Source organism: Nesoenas mayeri (genome assembly GCF_963082525.1).
Source record: "Nesoenas mayeri genome assembly, chromosome: Z".
NCBI lineage: Eukaryota > Metazoa > Chordata > Aves > Columbiformes > Columbidae > Nesoenas > Nesoenas mayeri.
Window position 1 is genome coordinate 14,940,571 of NC_137542.1, and position 21,546 is coordinate 14,962,116.

Below are 21,546 nucleotides of genomic sequence, written 5' to 3' on the forward strand. Positions count from 1 at the left end.
AAATTAGACAAATATTTTCAATGCAAAAGTCCTGTCTGCATGTACATCATCTGGCTGTGTAGAATCTTCAGAAAAGTCGGGTCTCTTTAATGCACCCCAAAAATGGAGCAGCTCAAAATAACCAGTTACCTTTGAAAGTTTTGACTTCAAATGTCAGGAGTTCTAATATTTTTTTTTTTCTAACACATTTTACAGAGCTCTGAAAAAAATCTCACAGCCAAACTAACAATTCTTACTTTGGTGTTAATTCTTGCCTCATTAGCGACAGACATTCTGTAACGACAATACCATCTAACCTAAGATTATTTAATATTAGGCCAACGTGTCTGTGCCTCATATACATAAATGCTAAAGTGGCTAGAAATGGAATCTCTCCAGGAGCAGAAGCTGGAAACTTTGCAGCCTATGAAATCCACATGCTGATTAGCTCCAGGCATTCACAAAGGATACCTCACGTTCTGGCCCAACCTTCTCTTCTCCAAACAAGATTCCAGAAAATGCAGCTAAACCGCAAAGGCAAGAGACCAGGTACTCATCTACTATATGTTCAAGGGGATATTTAAGGGCCAGAAAGAAAAACTTATGTCTCTGGCAGACATTAAGAACCTCTCTGCACAATGAGCTTGTTCCATGCTGAATAACAGACAGATATGCAAAAGAAGTAGGATGTAGCTAGGCCAAATGTGTGTTGTTCTCTAAAGGGAAGTCAATGACTATCAAAAGCCATCTGCAAAATTCTAGGCATTTTACTTAAGTGTGTTACTGCTCATATTTCTGTGGGACTATCTGTGAAAATGCAACTAGAATATAGCCTCTTCAAAGGTTAGGAATGAAGAACACAGCAATCCAGTGGACTGTACCAGGCAAAAATGGACAAATAAGTGCTCAGAGGCTTTTCTGATGTTTCATCCATATTGTCATCTACATTTGAATTCAAGCAGGCAGGGGAGAAAATTGAGGCTATTTTCTTGAGCTTGGCTGAAAACTGGGGGGAGGGAGGAAAGATAACAGCTAGAAGATAATATTTAAATGGAAAATGAACACTATCACAATATGAAGAGGCTTTTGCTTGTATGACCTTCTAAACCATGGAGCCTAAGCAGGTATACAAGAAAAGAGTAAGGTTGGTATCAATGAACTCATTTGTTATGAAAGGTCACCTACTATCATTTTTGTTTATTTAACATATGTGGCAGACAACACCTGCAGGCCATTGTGACTACTGGAATATTTGCAAACCATAAGCAACAGGGTCATGCATGCAATACTACAGGGTCAACTCAATTTTTTTTAACATTTTTTTTTAAGCACTGGAAACAGAGGTAGGCATTTGGAACTTAGAGAAAAAGAAGTTTCCACTTTGGGCTTCTGTCTAACCCAAACTGCTGCAAGTGTTGACAATGTGAAGAAATGTAGACAGCAGCTGAACAAGATGACAGCTTCGAAGAAGACAGCCAGAATAAGAACATTCCATATCAAACCACTATATAACATGCTAAAGGTGGAACATGGACATTTTTCCCCTTGGAAATTCAATCCAATGTGTTTGTCATCAAACTACCTGGAGTTAACATACCCTGTAGGTGGAAGTATGACATGTGATATCGTATTGGGTCATGGTGGCAAGGCTTTGGCAGTGGGGAAGCTGCAGGGATGGCCGCTGTGAGAAGCCAGAGGCTTCCCCTATGGCAGATGCAGCTGGACTCCACACTGCAGCAGATGGATGTGCCCTGAACAAAGCTGCAGCCCACAGAGAGCCCGCACAGGAGCAAGTTCCTGGCAGAAGCTGTGGCCTGTGACGGACCCTCACTCGAGCTGCCTTTGCCAAGATGGACTGTACCCCATGGTATGGATCAATGCTAGAGCAGTTCTTGAAGAGCTGCAGCCTGTGAGAAAGAACTATGCTGGAGCTGTTCATGAAGGACTGCATCCCATGGGAAGGACTCTGTGCTGGAGCAGGGGAATAGTGTGAAGAGAAACAAGTAGCCAGGTTGAAGGTTTATGAACTACTGCAACCACCATTCCCTACCCACCCTGCAGCGCCTGGGGAGGATGGAGGTAGAAGAGCCAGGAATGAAGAAGTGAAGTTAAGCGTAGGAAGAAGGGAGGGGTGGGGAGAAGGTGTTTTCAGTTTTGTCTTTGTTTCTTAACACCCTACTCTATTTTTAATTGGCAATAAATTACTCTTCCTGAAGTAGAGTCTGGTTTTGTGATAATAAACAGTAAATGATCTCCCTGTCTTCACTTGACCTGCAGGCTTTCTCATCCTATTTTTTTCCCTGTCCTGCTAAGAAGGTGGAGTGAGAGGAGCAGCCGAATGGGCATCTGGCAGTCAGCGAAGGCCAAACCTACCACAGATTTTCATATTAAGTCACATTTATTGTTATACAGAAAAGAAAGAAAAGGAAAAGGAAAAGGAAAAGAAAAAGGAAAAAAAGGAAAAGGAAAAAAAGGAAAAGGAAAAAAAGGAAAAGGAAAAGGAAAAGGAAAAGGAAAAGGAAAAGGAAAAGGAAAAGGAAAAGGAAAAGGAAAAGGAAAAGGAAAAGGAAAAGGAAAAGGAGGGAAAAGGAAAAGGAAAAGGAGGGAAAAGGAAATGGAAAAAGGATGTGATGCTCTCCTTTTGCATTGATTCTTATAGATGGCTAAAAGGCTGGAACAGGAGAAAGATTATTTAACATTCCTTATGGGGAGGACCCCCAAACCTAAACTGCAGGAAAAAGGCATGATGTTAAAGACAGAAGACTTCTCCACTCTCTCTGGTGCAGAGGTAACTTAGGGCAGGCACATGGGAGATCCAGGCAATCAGCCTTCCATGTGCAACCACAGCAGGCCACTGTAACTTCAGCTCCAATGCCTTACCTTACCTTTCCAGGAAAGCTCAGGCTTGCACAGGTAAAAAGCTGCCTGAGTCTTTCCATCTCTGAGAACTCAAATCTTTGTTAAAAATGTGTATCAGTTTTGAGATCCCAGCTCAAAGTAAGCATTGTTCTTACATATAACTACAGGCAAAATAAGGTACTGTATAGACAAGGGTAAAGAAATATCAGTAGAGAAGTGATCACAGAATCACAGAATGTTCGGGATTGGAAGGGACCTTGAAAGATCCTCTAGTCCAATCCCCTGCCGGAGCAGGAACACCCAGATGAGGTTACATAGGAAGGCGTCCAGGCAGGTCTTGAATGCCTCCAGAGTAGGAGACTCCACAACCTCCCTGGGCAGAGTGGTCAAACAATTTATTTGGGAACAGAACGGTATCTGACTGCTACATTTGTCTGACATTTTAAAAAATCATTAGTTTTAGTACAGCTTACGTACTGCAAGATTGAATTCATAAACATGCACATGAAAGCCACAGTGTGGAAAATGAATTATAGCTAAGTGCTAAAGAGAGGAAAAAAAAAAAAAGCCTTCTGTTTGCCCACAGAACAGCTATGCTGGAGTCACAAGAACTTATCTATACCACCAGCTTCCTTTGCTGTCCTCCCACACAGCTAAAACGCAGTAGCAACTTATTTGCTCACCCCAGTCCTTGAAAGTAATTGTTTCCATATAGTTTTGAAAAGAACACCTAGAAATATTCTCCCATATTTCTCTCTCCAGCACTAGCACACAATAGGAAAAATAGTCTCTCCATCACAGGCTACATGTATACTTGCAGGTAGAGCAGCCCAATAGAAATGGAACTATAGAGTGAAAGGATTCACAAGGAACCAACAGGCAACTTCATCTGCCTTTCAGAAGGCTGGACTTCAAACTAACTCTAGTTTAGTTCTGTGGGCTGGACACACAGAGTTGTAGAGTACACTGGAGTATTTAGAATAGTTCTAGTTGGAAAGGACCTGCAACAATCATCTAGTCCAACTGCCTGACCACTTAAGGCTGACCAAGTTGAAGCATGTTATTAAGGGCACTGTCCAAATGCTTCAAACACTGACAGATTTGGGGGACTGACAACCTGTCTAGGAAGCCTGTTCCGGTGGTTGATGACCCTCAAAGCAATGTTTCTTAATTTTAAATCTGAACCTCATCTAATGCAACTTTGACCCATTCCCACATGTCCCATCACTGGATCCCAGGGAGATCAGCATCTCACCAGCTTTGTTGCCCTCCTCTGCATCCATTCAAGGCCCTTCCCATCCTTCTCAAATTGTGGGGCTCAGAACTGCGCACAGCACTCGAGGTGTGTCCGCACCAATCCTAAACAGCATGGGATAATCCCCTCTTTTGGCTGGCTGTTTGTGCTGTGTTTGATGCACCCCAGGATGGGGTTTGCTGCCCGGACACACACTGATGACTCACAACCAGCTTAATGCCAACCAGCACCCCCAGGTGCCTTTCTGCAGAGCAGCTCTCCAGTCACTCCTCTCCCAGTCTATACTTGGGCATGGTGTTCCTCCACGCAAGGTGCAGATCCGCCAGTGTCCCAATCTGTTTAAATCTCTCTGCAAAGACTCTTGTCCCTTGAGAGAGTCAGCAGCACATCTCAGTTTTGTATCATCAGCAAACTTACTAATGGTGCATCTAACTCCTGCATCCAGAAAATTGATAAAAATACTAGAATTGAGCCCCGAGGAAAAGCGCTGGTGGCCGGTCACCAGCCAGATGTAGCCCCTTTCACTAGTAGCCCCTTCGAGCCCCGCCATTCTGCCAGTTCTTCACCCACTGCACCATGAACCTGGTCATCTCACATTTGGATGACTTATCCAGAAGGATGCTGCGAAGGACAGTATCAAAAGCCTTACTAAAACCCAGAAAAACATCCACTGCCTGCCCTTCATCCACTAGGCATGTGATCTTGTCTTGAAGGCTATCAGCTTAGTTAGGATTTTCCCTTTGTGAATGCATGTTGAGTGTGCCTGATGATTGTATTGTCCTTGAGAATTTTTTCCAAGGTAGTAGGGTTAAACTAACTGTTCTGTACTTCTCTGAGTCTACAGAGAACATGTTCAACAAGTATTGCTCAAATGTTTTCTTTAGACCTCCTCTTGCTCTTAACATAATCAAAAAAGTAATGTTTTTGTTATCTGACCCAACACTGGCCATTTCCAACTCTCACTGACCTTTGGCCTTATGTGTTTTCTCTCTACACATGTGAACCACAGCTTTGTACTCTTCCTGCAAGGTGAGACCTGGATTGCAGAGATCATACAATTTCTTTTCCCACTGAGTTCCACCAGTAGTTCCCTGTTCAGCCAAGCTTGTCTGGCTTACAACAGTGGCATTGCCTGCTCCTGTGCTTCTAGAAGGTGGTTCTTAAAAACTGTTGAGCATGTGTGGACTTCTACACCCTCAAGAGTAGATTCCCAAGGGACACTGCTAACTAGCTCCCTGAGCAGCTTAAATTTTGCTTTCTTGAAATCCAGGGTAGCAACTCTGCTGACCTTTTTCCTCATTACACTAAAAAATTTAAAGTTAGCCACATCGTGATCACTGTGGCCAAGACAGCCACCTACCATCACATCTCCCATAAGTCCATCTCTACTTAAAACAAGTCTGGAAGGGTATCTTTCCTGGCTGGCTCAGCTACCTGTGACAAGAAATTATCATCAATATACTTCTGGAATTTCCCAGACTTGCTTGTCACAGCTGTCTGGTATTCCCAGCTGATGTCTGGGAAGTTGAAATCTCCCATAAGGACACAGGCTACCAGTCTAAAGATTTCTCCAGATCACCTGAATAATAAATCATCAGTGCTATCATCCTGGCTGAGTGAACAACAGCAGACACCTGCAACAACACCTGCTTTGTTTTCCATCCTCCTAATCCTCACCCAGAGGCTCTCAACCACATAATCTCCAAATGTAAGGGCTGTACAGTCACACCTCTTCCACATCACCTGCCCTGCCTGTTCCTCTTGAACCACCTGTAGTGCCCTACCCGCCCCGGCCACTCCAGTTGTGGGGCTCATGTTCCAAGTCTCACTGATACAAATAGCTCTGGGACCTGACCATTAAAATGTGATGTATTTAGATTTGTTAGAGGTCACTTAGAACTGCACATAAATTGAAATGTCATGAGATGCTGACTCAGTGACAACTTGAGTCCTTCTGTACTTTCAACTTTAGACTGTTTTCTCAGTACACAGCTGCATACAGAGCAGGCAATTAACATTATTGTATACTATTTTGGAAATACAAATGAGTACTGTGTCAATTCTCCACACACTTAATCACTGAAGAAATGCCTAATCACTGTGGAAAGCTCACTGCCATCCCACAGTAACGTTGTTAGGTGAATAAAGCCCATAAAGAACTCAGAGGAGAATTTCTTCCACAGAGGAAATGTTATCAGTCCTGAAATTAAGAGAATTGCTGCAATGAGGTGTGTCTTCTAGATGCAGGGCGATAACATTTCATGCAACCTGGTCAAAATCAACAATGCTCTCACTAGTACTGCTTTGGAAGACATTAGGGACCAGTGCACAAGCAATTATATTCAGTTAATTTTTTACTATTCTAGTGAGGATTGATAAATACAAAAGCCCTTTTAAGGTCTGTCTTAGCAAGACTGTGAAGTGGAAAAGTTCTCTGTTGCTTCAGAAAGAGAAAAGTATTAAAAATAAGGAAAATGGCACAGGCTAATCTATTTAAAATGGCAAAGGTGGAAAACAGTTGCTGCATTGTCTGTTTTGCCTAGAGGCAAAGAAAAACTCTCCTTATGTGCAAAGGAGGGTAAGAGAGACAAGAACAGTTTTAAGTCGGAAGAAAACTGCAGCTATCCTGGAGCTGGGGACATAGCAGCCATTAGAATCATTGACTTATTTCAATTAACTTGATAAAGCTGTTGCAAAATTGTCAAGTATAACATGCCTTTCAGAAACCTTGCTTACATTATATAACTTCAATGTGTTGTCACTACTGCACAGCTGCATTGTGTTATTACTAAAAAAGGGTTATCAGTTAAAAAATATCATTCATTCTGAAGTCGGTTACACTAAAACATATTTCAGTAAATAGGCTACACCCAAACAAATTTTATGAGTTTGTTTTCCCATCCATTCCTGTAAAGCTTCCATGAGTTAAAGTGATATTCCACTCCTGCTTTCTAGGCTCCCAGGTATCACTGAAAAAACTCAACTGAAACAACTGAATGTGTATTGCTCTTTTGGATACAGCACAGCTCAAACCATGCTACGCAGTTTGTAAGTAAAAGAACACACTCCATCAATGAAGAACAAAATGCTATTTTTCATCTCATGAGTCTTTGGGAGGATGTAAAAGGATAAAAAAAAAATAATCCAAAACCTTCTGATAGGAAACCTCTTTGAAATTGGTCTTCTTGATGCCCGAGTAGTAATATTATGCTTTTAAGTATGCACAGATTTCTTTATTGGATAAGATACAGCGTGCAGCTACCACCCATAAGCTCTAGTCCACACTGATTTCTTCTTGAACTCTGCAAGCGATCTCAAGGCCAGAAGTGTAACTGTGAAAACAAGGATGAATGACATTAATTTGTGCAGTCCAGACTGGAAAGGATGTAAGAGTAGTCATTTTACTAACACAGGTATAGAAGCAGTTCTCCCCTTACTGAGTCTTTTAATTACTTTTTCAGTTGCTAGTCAAACAGTTGCTGATGCTACTTCCACTGCTTACAAGATACACCCTTTTGAAATATGATGTTGTATTAGGCTTTTCATCTTGAGGGCACATCTCCTACTGAAATCTTATCACATAATCTGCTACCTAGGCCATCACTTTGAAGCAGCACATGGATCAACCAGCACTGCAGAAAGTTTCAGTTCAATGAGTAATTACGCAGAAGGGGAGATAGGAGGCACTGGGAAAGATGGAAGCACAAAGTACAACATCTTAAGTCCTCTGTACAATTCACTGATAGGAAATGCAATTCCCTGATCACTCAATTCAGTTTGAAAGGATCGTACGTTTAAGCAAAATCCAGTAACCAAATCAGTCATATTCTAGTCATCCAGAAGGGAATTTCAAGTTCTAGTACTCAGAAGCAAAAAAAAAAAAAAAAAAAAAAAACAACATACCAATGGAAAGTTCAAGGGAAACAATGACTCATCTCAGTCAGGGCATACTGAGAATATACCATGTATATTCAGAATCCTCTGATGTACAGAGGAGATTCTCCAACAACACTCAGCATTGTTTCTGGCGGAGATTAGCAGACAAAACAGCGAAATTTTGAAATTTATCAGAGAGTGACTTAAGATTGCAGGCCCTCAAAACAAGGCTAATTATCCTAGTAATGTAAAGAACTTATAACCAGATTTCAAGAAGACATGTTTAGGTCCAAAAAATCAGGTGAATCATAGGTGGTGCCTTGTGTTAATGGAAAAAAACACAAGCACACTCACTTCACTTGAGAGTATTTGTGGTGTCCTCTCAAAATTACTACCACAGATTGTATTTACAATCCTACATCTCTAGGTGAGCAATGGGGTGCATGCTAGGGCCATAGGCCATTCCTGTAATTCAAAATATCATGTACTTCCCATCCTTCTCTTCATACACCTTTTCGGCAATCCTCATTCCTCTATTCCTTCTTGTCAGACCACTCTACTAGGCTGTCATTGCCTGTCTCCTATCTCCACAGTTCAGTCTTCAGTTGCACCCAAATAAATTGTTATGTGATTTCTATTCTAGTACTGGAGGATTTTCAAATAGTATGTTGCTTTCTATTTGTAAGGGTAACTCCAAAAACAGTTGTTAGATCACTGAAATACATTTGTAGGACAAGATGTAGCTTTAGGTCCTTTGGATATTCAGTTGTCCATTGTGTCAACAGATGAGACAGCAAATACAACAGAAGAAGGTGTTACCGACATGAATGTTAACTTACCTGCGAAGGTTTCTATAATGACAAAATACGGCTCTCCCACATGTGCTAATAGCATGGATTCACCTCACTCTTTTTAACAAACGGATTTTGATCTGTACTGACAGTTATGGAAAAATAAGGAGACAATAAAAAAATACTCTACCTTTCAGCAGGTCTGCAGAAGATTTTGATAATGCTTCCTTAGGAATTTCCTGCATATTGATCAGCCAGTCAATAAACTAAAGGTTGAAACATAAAGGAAAATCTGAATTAAAAGAGACTTTGTATCAGGACACCACTAATTCTTTTCAGTTTGACAGGCAACATCTGATTGCTGCCAAAATCATCTAATCAGAGACAGTGGCCAAACAACCTTCTGCCCAAAGTATCCAAATGCTCTCAAATACATCTCCCTGTCAGTGCTATTTCTCTCATAGCTGGATCTGAAACTCCTTTTATTCCTTCTCATTACCTCCGCAATAACCCTTTGTGATGAAGAAGGTACAGTAAGTACTTTCCCTCTGTCTTGCCTGATCATGCCTTTAGCCTATTAATAAGAAACCTCCTTATTGGTCTCTTGCCCAAACATTCTACTGCAAATTCTTCAGGACTCTTACTCCCTTTGTCCCTCTTTTGACCTCTCTAATTTTTCATTTTTTTTCTGGCAGTGCAGGGTGCCTGAAGGACAACGTGGTATTTCAAACTTAAGAGGATGATTGTCAGGGCATAGTATCAAATTCTTCCCTAAAGCCTTATTAGGCACTTGCATATTAAGAACCCACCCCTGCATTCCTCCCGCATTCTGAATTCTGACTTCAGTAACTCTGAGCACAGAAGTGTACAGGAGCCAGTCCTTAATGGATTCTGGTTTGCACAAAACAGCTAACTATTAATCTACAGGTTTGTAACAATATTTCCACAAATCTCAACCACAAGCAATCTACAGTAGGCTTACCAAATTAGGCACAATTTTCTGCACTTATTTTCAATTCATACTTGAAAATAAATGACACATACTGCAAACTGCACAGAAGATTTTGACTACCCTAAATTGTCACTGTGGTGATGTCCAACTGCAGAGGATCTATCTTTCAGTGTTTAAAGACTGACGAGCAGCTGCCAGCTCTCCTCTCCCAGCTCTATGTTCCTAAGAGTTTGACTTGCAACACTGGAATGCTTTTTTTTTTTCTTCACAACATGTGTTAGTTGAAAAACTACATTCAATCTTTTGAGACAAGTCATATCTGATTGCAGAAAAAGAAAAACAAGACCACAAGTTAGATGCAGTAGATATAGAGGAAATAACTGCTCCACTTAAGACTTGAGCTGACTACTAAAAAAGGAGCGCTTTCTGACGCTTGGAAAATGCTTACTACTACATTTAAATTTACCTTTTGTGTTTGTTCTTTCCAAGGCTCTTTAGCCAGCAAAAGGGAAAGGCTGCTTGGAAGGAGAGTGAGAGTCTCTTGCACAGCAAGCTTCTCAGAGGGGTGCTTGCCAATGTGATCCTCAGATAATCCCGGTGTCATCTGGTGCTTCCACGGTGACCAGTTAGCACTGAGGCCAAGCAGTAATGCTGCACCATGGTCAGCCCAGGCTACCACAGAAGCTGCAAACAGCCACAGGAGGAAATCTATGTACTAAACAGGAAAATGGCAAAAATGCACTTTATTAAGGGGAAAAAAGAACCAATTAAAAAAAAAAATCAAACCGCAAAATCCAGATGGTGGCTTGCTCTTCCAAACAATAATCTGAAAATTCAGCTAATATTTAAAATGCAAGAACCAAAATGTTCTCAATATGCTCTTACACTTTGAACAGGCATAAGCCTCTTTCTAAACTCCAATCAAACTAAAATGTCTACAGAAAGGACAGCAAAATCACACACTGCTAAAATCATCCTTTAGATTAAGGCTAATACATATTTCATCTAAAATGGGGAAATAACTTTTCTACAGAAAGCTGACTGTTGAGGGGAAATTAGAGATGGTCACCCTTGCGGTGCTACAAATGGTTGGGGATAATGAATGTCTTTCTGATTTAAGCAGCAGCTTATTCTGTGTCCTTAACTAGAAGAAATAAACAGCTGAACAGATGTAACAATGAACAATATTGGTTTCCTAAAACTGTCCAAGCCCTCTTAGAAACAGCAACTGCAAAGTTTTGATGTGTTTAGACAGTTTTACTAGTGAATTCAATTTCTTCCTTTAACTGTTCTAAATACAATAATTTGAAGCAATTATTTCCTTTCATTGCCTTTAGCTTCATCATAATTTAAATGTCATGGTTATTTTAAAGTAAAAGTTTTATATACACATACATTTACAAAAATTGAGAAGAATTTTTCTATGGAGGTAAGACGACAATATTCTAAAAGCATGGATAATAATACTTATTACTGAGGAAGAATGTGAAATACATCAAAATCTCCCTTTTTCTTGAAAGCTGCAAATTATTTTCACAGCACATACCTCTTTAAGACTGACATTTTGTAAGGGTGCTAACTTGTGTGCTGAATTTCTTATGTAGCCCATCAGGTCTAGCAGCCAGTCCAATCTTTTCAGCACTCCTAGAAGACAACCAAGAACAATGACTCACATAAAACACTAGAACGTAGCATTTTTCATTAAAAAGCAAGCACAGGGAACCACTATAGCAACAAAGCACTGACTGTGGAAGAACAACCATCACCAATACCACCATCACATTTGATTCATTGTTGCCACTGATATGTGGTATATGGGCACCTGAACAGTACAAAAACTATATAAATGCAGGCAACACACTGAACACACAAAAAACGAACGAATGGCAATAATTTTTCCACATAATGGCAGCCTGCAGGTCCCACTAACCCAGTCTACATATATGACTGCTACAGAATTCCTGAAGCCTCCCTGAAGTTTTTGCCCCAGTAGCCCATCTAAGTCGAGCACTGATGTCACTGTACACCTGGCAAGAATGTGGGGAGCACGGCGAAAATCCTCCTACAGTGCAGAGAGGATCTGTAAAATACAGTCAAGGCATGCAAATAAAACCAGTCCTCTACCCAAGAATGGAGCATATCTCATGGATTCAGATTCTGCTGTCCAAAATCCATTCTACCTCCTACAAACTAATAACCATCTTCACATTCAAGACCATGTCACTTCATACACTACCATTTCCTTGTACTCTTGTGCCCTCTTTCAAGTTGTCTCCTCTTTTACCCAAAGGAGCCTCACCTCACTCATTCAAAACTCACTACTGTTTGAAGTTCTCCAACCACAGCTGGCAGCTGAGGCATCCAGCAATACAGTGCTTTGAAATTGTTCTGTAAACATAGGCAGCGAAAGATCCTTCTGCCAGGAAAATGATGAGACCTCATTCTTTCTTCGTCCTTCTTTATCTTCCCATGTGATTTTGCAACTTCTCTTGCATCATCTCCAGTGCTTTATCAGACCCCTTCTGAGCCAGCCCAACTCATTTAACCCACCAGAAAACTATCTGGTATGGTTATGAAGAGGCAGAAGGGCAATTTGTTTTCTGTGTTAACTCAGTGAAGGAAGTTCAGAAAAGCAAGTTATCTCCTTGGTTCAACTAGTCTCACAGAAAACACTCCCACCTACTGGCTCACAGACCAGTAAGTCATATATATTAGATCTGAAGGTTAGCAGCGTTGCACTATTACTGGTCTCTGATATGCTATGTACATTTATAACTCTACCTTACACTGAAAGTCTTATAAGGATGTAGTCAAAATTGTGGTCTGCAAACCACCTGGCTGAAGATAGATGACTTGTAGCTTATCCACAGAAACATAAAGAATTGGAGAAAAACATAAAAGCAATGTTTAATACAAGTATTTGAAGAACAGAAAAATTCTCAAGATTGAGTCGTTTCTAAAATAGAGAAATTTGGAAACATGTCTGTTAAACCATCTTAAAATTATCTTAAAAGAATCAAGTGGAGATCTATCAATATCTGTTGAATTTGTTGTTGATTTTTCGTTAAGACTAACCTTACCTGTGTTCTCGTGGCTCACAATGCCAGCATGATAGAAACTAAGCAAGAGCATCCATAAAATATTTTCCTTCTGGTGATGTCCTCCCACAGTATCAATCACAGCACTCAAGTTCATCAGAGGCAGTCTGCCTTGAGAAATTAAGTACAATTTCGTGAATGTGGCCTTCTCTATATCGTTCTGCAAATGCAATTAAAAATGTTAAATTAAAATATATCTTTCTTGTGAGAACATCAGATGCTGCATTCCTCTTTATTAAAAAAAGGGGAGAAATTCTTATTAACTAGCAGGCTCATTTTTCATCAAGACTGAAACCGAAGGCTGTGCACATTACTTCAATTTTACATGCTTCTAAATAGCCCAGTAAAGTGCAACATAGTACAGCGTGACTGCTTTCATACTGTTTTAAATTTTACATTCCCCTTTAAATTGAAATTAGTCAACTTGACAGTTCTGGAGACTCAAGTCTTCTTACAAGACAGATTCAATGCAGAGACATAAAGTGTTTTCTTAAATGGTGTTTTCCAGTATGGAAATAAGAACTCAAAGTTATAAGCAAATGACAGCTAGCTCAGCTTCCCTAATCTACTCAAATGCTTGATTCTCTAGTGAATTGGCCAGTAAACAGAAAAACATGATTTACAACATGGAAGTTCGTTTATGACAACCTGATCTGAAACCATCAAGTCCTTCTATACAGGTAATTTCTGTAGCATTTCAGCTGCTACGAATTCCACTGCTAATTAATTCTACTGGTGAGCTAGAATCTGAAAGCTTTTCTATTCCATTGTCATCCTTAGCCATCCTGTTCACTTGGAAACATTCTGGGTGCAAATGCAAATACAGTACGCTAAGTCAAAAATCAAATGTTTTTCAGTCAAAGTGTTTCACATTTTTAACAGAAGCAGGGAACCTCCAGTTCAAGCACAGCTTGCCACCAGGATGCATTTACAGTTCATTTCAGGTACGTGGTTATATCAACAGAAGAGGACTAGAGTTTGCTGTTTGCATCACTGGTCTGGGATTCAGAAGATATTAACACCATTCCTGTTCTGCTAACAAAGCCCTGTCTGAACTTGACCAAGTTGCTTAGACTCTCCAGTTCAAAGCTCCCATGTAAAATCAGTAGTATTTCAGTTGCATTGAGAAAATTCTGGATATGAGCTCTTGTCACTTTTGCTTCAATCTGCTGCCTGCAAATTACAGCCAGAACACTCTTATTTGCGTGGAAGATAAAATAATAATTGCTCCCAATGAGCTAAAACACTCAGGTGACAAGAAAAATGGTAAGGCCACCTTGCTACCTGTGATTTGGTGAAAAAAGACCAGGAGTAAAACATCATTACCTTAGGGATCTGGACAATGCGATCAATCTCTGAATCAGTCATTTCTGAGATACATTTTGTTACATTGATATACATCTCCAGTTTGCCTCTCTGGAAACAGAAAAGTAAATGCATGTTTATGTATATCTCCAGGTTTCTTCATCATTAAAAGTGGTGAGTCCAGGAACCTTGTTAATGATCATGATGAATATTTAACGTAGTCTCAAGCCGTGTTTTATTTATTCTGTTTTAGAAATTCTGTATTTCCTGGGGCCTTCAATGTACTTAATTATTAAGGAATAATATCTGAAAACTTTCAAAGAGTTTGTTTTACTTTTAATGGAAAAGTGCCCCTCCTTGAAAATATTTTCCATCACCAGATACTTTCTTTAAATCAGTATTATAAAGAATATCCAAAATTTACTTAAATTAAAATTGTTCAAGCATCTTAACTACTATCATTAAAAATTTTACATCTATTTCATACTTGAAGTCTGATGGGTCAGGGCAGAAAGATGAGACTTACCATCATAAAAGTATGCAGTCACAATGTTCAAACACCTCATACTTATTCCTTACCTGAATCTCATTTGGTAGAAGGGCAAATATTTTCTCCACAGCCTGGCACAGAAAGCTCCAGCAGTACTGGGCTGGGTTCGGAAGTTTCATTGCCTGCAAAAGCCCCTGTAAAATACACTGGCAAACTTCTGGGTTTTCTGTGCAATTCTTCACTTCAAATTGTTGTATCAGAAATACTTCTGTAAAAAACTGGAGTTTGTCTTCTGCAACATGCTTCATCCACAGGGGCAGGGACATGAAAAGGTATTTCTGGGTTTTCACCTGAAAAGCAAAATGTTTTCCTTAGTTTCAGATTCTATCTCCTCCCTGATCTTCAATTATTGTTATAAAGCCTGAAATGATATTAAAGTGGCTCAAACACCACTTAAAATGCAGTGAAAGTCATAAAGACTTCTAAATTCTTCTTCTGTCTTTTGATGAGCTGCTTGAATTAAAAAGAGTTCTAACATGTCAATATTCTGTTTTCCTTAAAAAGTTCAATGAACCCTAGATACCAAGTCTCTATATTGGCATGACAACTGTGGTTTACCTATATGGTGCCCACTGCATTGCTATACTGATTGATAATATCCCACCGCATTGTTATACTGATAGACAATATATATTGTAAGCATACAGACTGACTAGAAAGCCAAGGACAGAAGTATGGTGCTCTCAGCACCATTAATATTGCTAGCTAGTGAGGAGAAATGAGTAATTACCTTGAAGAAATCCAAAGGTTACACACTCTGTGGCTGAGCTTGTTTTGTGACCTTAAATCCCCAGTGCAGTGACAAAATTTATGTCCTGAGAAATTTTTTATTTTTTGGTATTTTATCAATTATGTATCTTAAAATTGCCACCAAGTATGTGTGTATCTGTGAAGACTAATGAATTAAAAATTACAAGACAAAAATACCCCTTGAAGAACTGGAAAAGATCACAGAAATCCACAACGGATTTTCTGAGAATTGTCATGAACCTGCAACTTAACTTGCATAAACTGACAGAACTGCACAGTGAAGTGCACTGTGGGATTCAGAGAGTCCCTGTTGTACCTCCATAAGAAGAACTACACTGCAGTGAAGGATAAGCGCAAACTTGATTATACTATAGGTTAGTCTATTGATTATCTACAGAATTAAGGCAATGTTTTCAAGAAGTAACATGTTTTACTAGATCAAGAGGCATTGCTGGAAGAAGCAAGTGAGCTTTTGGACAGATAGGTTGGCTTTTTTTCTAAGACTATTAGCTAGTATAATAAAAGATACATTTTTTCCCTACATGCCATGCCTTCTTAAATCTCTAAGTTATCAGAGATATAGCATGAAATGAGAGGAAAGAGGTTGAAGCAATTGAAGTAAAACAAATGTAACAGATCTTAAGTCTGCCTTAAATAGCCTTTCTTTCACTATAAATATTAGCTAAACAATATTTCTGCAGAACTCTGAACCTAGTAATCCTTTTCTGGTGAGGCATTCTAAACATTATCACAGAAGAATCTTATAGGAAGGAGGTGCTGAGATCCCATAAATTATCTGACATACATACACTGAGACTGTAGATAAGGGGTGGTGCCACCCACATCCCCAAAAGCATTGCTGCATTTTGAGATGACTGGGCCTGTGTCACAGCCAGTTGAAGGCAGAGATGTTTTACCTCATCACCTAAAGTAGAAGAAAACAAATAGAAGTTATGAAGAAATTATTTTCACTTTAAATTTGTTCTCAACTCATAGAAGACTGTTATTTTTCTACTATAGCACTACATTAGAAATCTGCTCTTCTAGAGATGGTGCTTAAAGCTTTTAACACACGTTAGAAGTCTCCTTTTCCCATTCACGCACTTTCAGCGAAAAATCTCAGGATTTGTCCACATTCATGTTGATTCACGCAAGAATAAAAAAGTGGGAATGGTACGAAAAGTAAAAGTTTAAAAAATTCTTGTCAAATAAAGAGAAGATTTAATCTACAGAAGTAAAAATGAATCAATATTGGACTCCCAAAACAGAGATTATTATTTGCCTATGACTATTCACTTCAGAGCACTACTGAAAAACAGAGGTACTACTGCAATAACATTATGTTTACTGCTCAGCAACAGCTGCAATAAACCTTGTAAGATGCAAAAGTAATCTATTGTTTTTAATATGTTTACAGATGAAAAAAACATTTACAGTAGAATTTGTGAAATATTTAAGGTTCATAAAAACACTCAAGAATTCTCAGACATGAATAACAGTGACCTAGAGAATCCAGGAGAACTGAAAATATAGTCTAATTTTCATAAAAATATCCATGATATAGCTATTCCAGAAAAAGTGTTAGGAGTGCCACATTTCTAGGTGACTGTTAGGTCATAATACAACTGTTCTGCATTATACTTTTTAGCACAACATGAGAATTGCTCATCAGCACACAGCAAGACCTATTTCTTCCTGCAAGTGCACCTGCCCTGGTAAGGACCAGGGCTGTGAACACTGCAGCTGCTGGCTCTTTTGCACCCTTATTTTCAAGCCTCTTATGCCTCATGCAACTGCTGACACGTACACACCTTGGTCAGGTACCAACTATCATGTACCCACTAGGGTACGGTGACTCCATTCACGCAGACCACTTGGTCAGGGGAGCAACAGAGGTGGGAAGCCTGAGTCAATGGAGAGGGTCCCCAAATAATGGGGTGCCTCAGCCTAGAGAAGCTTCTGGACCATGTCCATACATGACCAGAGCACAGATCTGACCAGCCTATAAATGAGGCCACCGATGGTGACCCCCTTGGAGTGGTCTTCCTGGAGCAGTGGGACTGTGATTGGGACCTCTCCCCTTACATCAGGGACACCGTCTAAGTAAAATTCCCAGCTCCTCCTCGGTGAGTGATGGTTTCTTCTGGATATTATCCTTCAGGGAACCCTCGTGACCACATCCGCTGCCAGGCAAGTGATAATTTCTTCTGGGTACCCTTGAGAGAGCTTCCCCTTTGTGAGCGAGTGGGTGCATACTTCAGGTGATCATTCTTGTACGTCAATGTGTAGTAATAGCACCCTGACTGCTATGACAAACTGTAGTGGTGTGTTAAATGTTAGAGTGCTGATTGTTTTGGGATTGTCCCTGGTTTTCACTGGTTTCAGTTGTTTGGTTTTGCATTGCCACGAAACAGAAGTTTGTTTGAGCTTATCCTTGGTTTGGATTAGTTTTGGTACATCTCTGTGGCATTTCTGCATGCATATATTATCTAGAAAAGGGTGTGCAACTTCCACACACTACAGAGGGACACTCAAGGGAAATTATGTACAGAAATGCAGACTATGCTGTCTGAAGTCAATAAAAACATAGCCATAAAACTGATAGTATATACTGTTTCCTTCAGAATTCCCCTGATTTACAAAAGTAAGACTCCTAAGTGAAAGACAAGAATAAAAAAAAATCCCCTATACATTTAATAAGTTTCAGCTATTCATAAGGTTACCCAAATTTGCATCAGCATAGGAAATTCTTTCACTTACTCTTACAAAAGACTTCACTATCAATTGCAAGAATACCAAGTAAAAAGGAAGTTGCAGCTCAAGTATAAGTAAAAATGTTTAATATGCAGCCAAATCTTTCTGTATCTAGCAAGTACTTACTCCTCATAGGACAGTTCAATGATTTCTAGTGTTTACACATGCACTCTGTATAAGTAAAACAAACACCAGAAAGAACAATCTTACATATTCTGGACTTTACAATACATTATTTTAAACACAACAGCACTTTCCCAACTCAGTTGTAAAAGAATCTGCAAGGCCAGTAACAACAGTTACATAAATCAGGAGAAAGAAAACTTAGTAGAATCAAAAAAGGCAATGTGGAACTTTGCACAGTAATTTGTTGGGGGTTTTTTAAGGAAATGAATTTGAAACTCAGACACATCAACCAAAGCAGGCACCGACAGGTATCTTGAGTAGAAAAATATTATACAAACTGTCCAACACAATACTTCAGGATCAAAGCTTGATGATAAAATGCTCTTAGGAGCACTGAAAATCAGGGTCATGATGAAAAAAGGGATATGCTTTTCTCTGTCACCCAGTGTAGTTCAGATAGCTAGATAAACTATGGAAAGTTCAAACTTGTGATAAAGCTGTGTGCAGCCTCTGACACAGGCACTGGACCAGCATTTGGCAGGTACTGAAAAAAGGATATAATTAGTTGAGTTTCATGATGGGCTCTTCATACTGCAAATAGTTCAAGTGAAAAATTCAATGCAATTTCACCAGTGTCTTAGAAAACTTCCAATACTGATCCAAACTTCTCAGCTCTGATCTTCTCTGGCCTTTTCTTGAGTTAAAACAAACTATGTCCACACAGTGATCGAAATAAATGCTTGCAAATCTTAAAAAGCTGGTCTTGAAAGCATAGTTAACACCTCAGTCCCTTCAATAACTTCCAAGCCCTGAAGTGGGCACTAAATTTTGTGAAAGCTGTGTTGGTAAAGTTGTCTTGTCACAAGTACAAAAGACTCCATAGGAAACAATCTTACCAAAGTTTAGCCTCATCAAAGGAGAAAGAATGGATGCCCAGTTTACAGGTGGATACTGATAGCTTTCTCCAACTAATGCAATGGGTGCCAGTGCTGCTTTCACCAGCTCAGTTGGGACATATTCAGGGCCTGCAACAGAAGATCCAATCAGAGTCTGAATTTTACACACATGCATTTGGCTAAACAGCTCAGGAAAAAGATGTGAACGCTGCACTAAAGACCAATCTGTAGTGAGGAACTGAGAAGCATTATAAATTTTCTGTTATTTCTTTTTGTATCTGAGAATTAGCTCTCTCTTGTTTGCAATCAACAGTTATATTTTTAACATTAATGTGCTATCAGAAAAGGCTTTTTGTTACTGAGAAATAGAAATTTTCTGGTTCTTTCTCCTTGAAACAATTTATGAGCTAATTATATGTATTCCTCATCTGGTAAAGTACTATTCTTGCATGTTAGTAGCAGAACAGCAATTTTTTCTGACACTGCTCTCCTTCCCTATCCTGCAGGTGCAGGCCACAAAAATTTTAAAACAGGTGCTAACCTTTGCGACATATTGTGTTACTTAAAGACAGGGAGTTAACTCAGCTAAAGTCCTCCTGGAGGCATGCTCATTTTTTACCTCAATTGAAAGCAAAGCCTGATCCATAGGACAACAGTGACCTCACTTAGCTCCACAAAAGAATAATCTCTGCTTTATCTCCCTTGAGACTGTACTCTACGACATCTCTCTTTTACTAGCACTCCTCATGTGAGAGTACACTTTCTTCAGGTTCCTTTGCATTTATCATACATAGCAGTAAGCCACTTGAACACCACCCTGTTAGAGAGAATCTTAACCTAGGACCACTGAAAAAAGGACAGCATAAGTTTGCCTGATGATGGGGTATTCCTGAGGACACATGCTAACACCAAGTGATTTGACTTTCATTCCCATAGAAAAGACACATAATCTCATAGACAGAGAGAGAAGGGGAAAGGGAAAGGGTTTAAAAAGTCATACAGATTCAGAGGAGAAAACCTAAGAACTAACTGCACAATTCTACCTTATCTGATTGAGTGTTATTAATTTTTTTCTTTAGAGACTAAATATCCCACGCTAGTGAAGTTCAATTTAATATTTAGAAAAGTTTTCGTAGCAAATAAAAGCAGGTTATTAGGGTCAGCTTTTACAGTTATAACGAATTTCTCAGAAGGATACTGTAGTTTGATCCCTTCTTACCTTTCTTTCCACTTTCAATGGCAAAGTCAATAGCTGCCCTGATAAAGCTGTTTACAGGCAAGTAGCTAAAATCTGGAGGAACTGTGAAGACAAAAAAGACTGTTTATACCCTGAAACATGTCAGCAGAAATTATAACCTCCAGCTACCATGTAAATTCAAAGGCCAAACTTAACTCTGTTTGAGCTAACTAATTCTGTAGGTGACTCAAAGCATTTAGATCACAAGATTATTGAGAGATGCATTAGCCTTTCCGCTTTTAAGGCAAGCTAAACATTTGTTTTGGTGAGAAGTGCCAGGTCCCACTGACCCAACTGAAAAGCCACGAATAAGAACTTCCTTAAAATATATCAGCCACTGCAAGTCAGGCTCTAAAAGAGAGCTTCAAAAGCTAAGTAAGTTTAATACAACAGAGACATTCTATATTTATCTAACCTCAGGCATGTGTGCCAAGACTATACAGAATACTTTTACTGTGATGAGGAAATGTATCTACACTTCATATTACTGGTTCCCAACTTGGTTCACAGTGACGCTAACAGCTTCCACTTAAATTAGTTTCCTCCTGTAAATGGTATTTTATCAATAGTGTAATCCAGCTTTTGTTTTACCAATGGATATTGAAACACCACCAGAAGGTAATGATGTATTGACAGAATATGAGCTTCTGTGCTAACTGCTACACTGAAAGTGTACAGAACACTAATTTTTTACTCAGAGAAGATTGCTTCTAGAAAAATACTTTTGAAGGGTCAGCTTGCTTTTGTTATGGACCAGTTTTTAACTGTTTGCTTCATTATACATTGGGAAGTGCTTAAACAAGGAGTAGATTAACCAGTTCCCAGGGCATTGAGTGGATAACGTAAATATCAAACACATGTGCCATATCCAGTTTAAAATTTTTTTACAATTTGTTCTATAAAAGAATAAAGACAGATGCAACATACAAGTTTGACGAGAACAATTCAGAACCTTACTTTGATACTGCACGCAAAACTAATGGGGGGGTGTCCTATTCAGCATTTCTGATTTCTGATTCATGTTCCAACCTTTAGGTCTGGCCCACAGGACCATGAGATCTTTGATTCAAAGGCCGTCATGTCATTTAATAGGGCTGCAATATTTAGCCTGTATTGTT

At 39.4% G+C, this 21,546-nt stretch overlaps 1 protein-coding gene across 1 annotated transcript in view; it reads right to left on the reverse strand.

Annotated features, from left to right (window-relative positions):
* Positions 1-7,351: 7,351 nt before the first annotated feature.
* Positions 7,352-21,546, reverse strand: part of FOCAD (focadhesin) — a gene marked incomplete at both ends in the record, with an annotated part of 103,951 nt that continues 89,756 nt past the window's right edge. The window contains 10 exons of the mRNA XM_080362336.1: positions 7,352-7,425; positions 8,951-9,026; positions 10,179-10,427; positions 11,259-11,356; positions 12,793-12,970; positions 14,137-14,226; positions 14,695-14,955; positions 16,225-16,340; positions 19,192-19,320; positions 20,411-20,491. Of these exons, the coding sequence (XP_080218462.1) occupies positions 7,352-7,425; positions 8,951-9,026; positions 10,179-10,427; positions 11,259-11,356; positions 12,793-12,970; positions 14,137-14,226; positions 14,695-14,955; positions 16,225-16,340; positions 19,192-19,320; positions 20,411-20,491 (1,352 nt within the window). The remainder of the gene's footprint in view (positions 7,426-8,950; positions 9,027-10,178; positions 10,428-11,258; positions 11,357-12,792; positions 12,971-14,136; positions 14,227-14,694; positions 14,956-16,224; positions 16,341-19,191; positions 19,321-20,410; positions 20,492-21,546) is intronic.